Here is a 2207-nt window from a genome sequence, read left to right on the forward strand (position 1 = left end):
ATCGAAATTTGATATACATATACTGTTTAAGGCTATAACGACTATTGATACGCTTCCCCTAAATCTTAAACAAATCAACACTTCAATCTTAAAAAGACAGACCTATAAAAATTAAGAAAAAACAAAATCCATAACGAAAGCTATACCACATTAGTGTAAAATCAAACATCATAAGTAGTGAGGGGTTGCTCTTGGTTATTACATCGCATGACCCATTTTGTGAAAAAGGGTCGGTCCCCACCAATCAGAATGGAGGCCATGTAACTAACGCAAAAACAAGTTATTCGCCACGTCATCAATCCGGGGCCGCCGAAACGTCTCGAACACGAATTTATTAAAGCTAAAACGTTTAAATTTGGTTCCGGAAACGATTAGAGGCATCTCCTGTCTGTAAACTGCACAAGAAAAAGAAAATGAGTTCTACAGGAGGCGGAGGACGAGGGAAGAGCAAAGCAACCAAAGCAGTTTCGCGCTCACAAAAAGCAGGGTTGCAATTCCCTGTTGGTCGAATTGCTCGCTATCTCAAGGCGGGGAAATATGCAGAGCGCGTAGGCGCAGGGGCTCCTGTCTATATGGCTGCCGTTTTAGAGTATCTAGCCGCCGAGGTGAGCAACATTTGACAATTTCTTTGCTTTTCCTCCTCCTCTTTATCAGTGCACATTACTCCAATGATTAAATGGGTTACTGACTCGGTGCTTTCAGTAATCACTTTTTAATGCATGCATGAATTCCCCTCTTGCTCTGTACTACTCTCTTTCAAGGGGTTGTTTTCATTTCTGTAATTTCATGTACTTATTGAAGTTTTGCATTTGGATGAGATTAGCATATTTTGTCTTTAGGATTTGCTTCATTTTTTTTCATCACTGCATTATTTTCTTTGGTGCTATTCTTCCCGGTACGCTTTCATTCATGGTAAATTTTACATTTTTAGGTTTTATATGCTGGTGTGAAAGCTCTTAGGGTATCTTAGATTTAAGTTATTGTTTGCCTTTTCTTTAAGTTTATTGTATATGTGTTTGTAGGTTCTTGAGTTGGCTGGAAATGCTGCACGGGACAACAAGAAGAACAGGATCGTTCCTAGACACATCCAGTTGGCTGTTAGAAATGATGAAGAGTTGAGTAAGTTACTGGGTTCTGTCACAATTGCCAATGGAGGCGTACTGCCCAATATTCATGGCGTTCTATTGCCGAAAAAGCCTGGGAAGGATAAGGGAGCAGAAATTGGTAGTGCCTCTCAGGAGTTCTAGGCTAAGATAGCTTCAATTTTCTATTTTTTTTGGTTTAGGTAGTCATTAGTGATTACCTCTCTTCCAGTGCCATAATTTAGCAACCTTAATCAAATTATTGATGTGTTTTGAACCTTTATGACTAAAACGCAAGTTTGTTGTTTGGCAGTTTGAGTAACAATTTTATTAATGCATTCAACTATTGAACCACATGTCATAGATATTTGGGAAGCCCTTTTGTCTTGAAGTGAAAACAAGAGTAAACGAGGTCTAACTTTTTTTCTTTCTGTGATTGTTTCTTATTACAGTCTAGACTTGACACAAGTGATTCTGTTTCCAAACAAGCAAATTTGTATTCATTTTTCTCCTGTAGAACGCAGTTTCACTGGATGAATGGTTAGAGTGGTATGTGGTAGTAATGTAGATAAGATAAGGTAGTGTTTTAGGCTATTCCAACTTACCATATGTATTTTTTATACTGGGTGGACAAACCCTACTCCAAGTGGATTTTGAACATGTGCCTTTTCTATTGAGTATGCATGCTTTTACCGTAAGCCTACTTAAAGTTCTCAATAGCAGTCGCCAATTTATTATGAGACTGCCCTCATGGAATTACCTAAGGGAATTGTTCTTCAATCCGACTTCTTTGTTGCTTTTAGTGGGGTATTTTATATTAAAAGTAGAATGCAGAAGCCTTAAAGTCATTGTATTTCAACACAGCATGTCTGCATTTGCAATGAAGAAAATAATTCATCTGATGTTATGTTTTCAATGGAGAAAATAATTGCTATAGAGGGAGGAAATGATACTTTGTTTTGTTTAAAGCCATTGTCTAGACTCCCCAAGGGGATTGTTTTTCCATTTACTTATATGTTATTTATACTCTGCTGTATGGGGGTGCATACAACTTATAGCCTCTGGATTTTTGAATGCCTTGTACATTTCTTTTCTTTCACCCCTAAATACTGCAGCAAATGCAAA

General features: G+C 37.7%; 1 protein-coding gene across 1 annotated transcript; it reads left to right on the top strand.

Moving 5' to 3' along the window:
• Positions 1 to 356: 356 nt before the first annotated feature.
• Positions 357 to 1436, top strand: LOC131857202 (histone H2AX-like). The gene is made up of 2 exons (XM_059209422.1): positions 357 to 605; positions 1023 to 1436. Exons 1-2 carry the CDS (start codon positions 414 to 416, stop codon positions 1245 to 1247), a joined length of 417 nt encoding a protein of 138 aa, XP_059065405.1. The 5' UTR covers positions 357 to 413; the 3' UTR covers positions 1248 to 1436.
• Positions 1437 to 2207: the final 771 nt, after the last annotated feature.

The sequence above is a fragment of the Cryptomeria japonica genome, chromosome 7 (genome assembly GCF_030272615.1).
Source record: "Cryptomeria japonica chromosome 7, Sugi_1.0, whole genome shotgun sequence".
Taxonomy (NCBI): Eukaryota; Viridiplantae; Streptophyta; class Pinopsida; order Cupressales; family Cupressaceae; genus Cryptomeria; species Cryptomeria japonica.

Excerpts from the sequence above, each read along its gene's own strand:
- LOC131857202 (XM_059209422.1), top strand. The coding sequence starts at position 414 with ATGAGTTCTACAGGAGGCGGAGGACGAGGGAAGAGCAAAGCAACCAAA. Across the intron at positions 606-1,022 it reads TAGAGTATCTAGCCGCCGAG|GTTCTTGAGTTGGCTGGAAA; the intron begins GTGAGCAACATT and ends ATGTGTTTGTAG.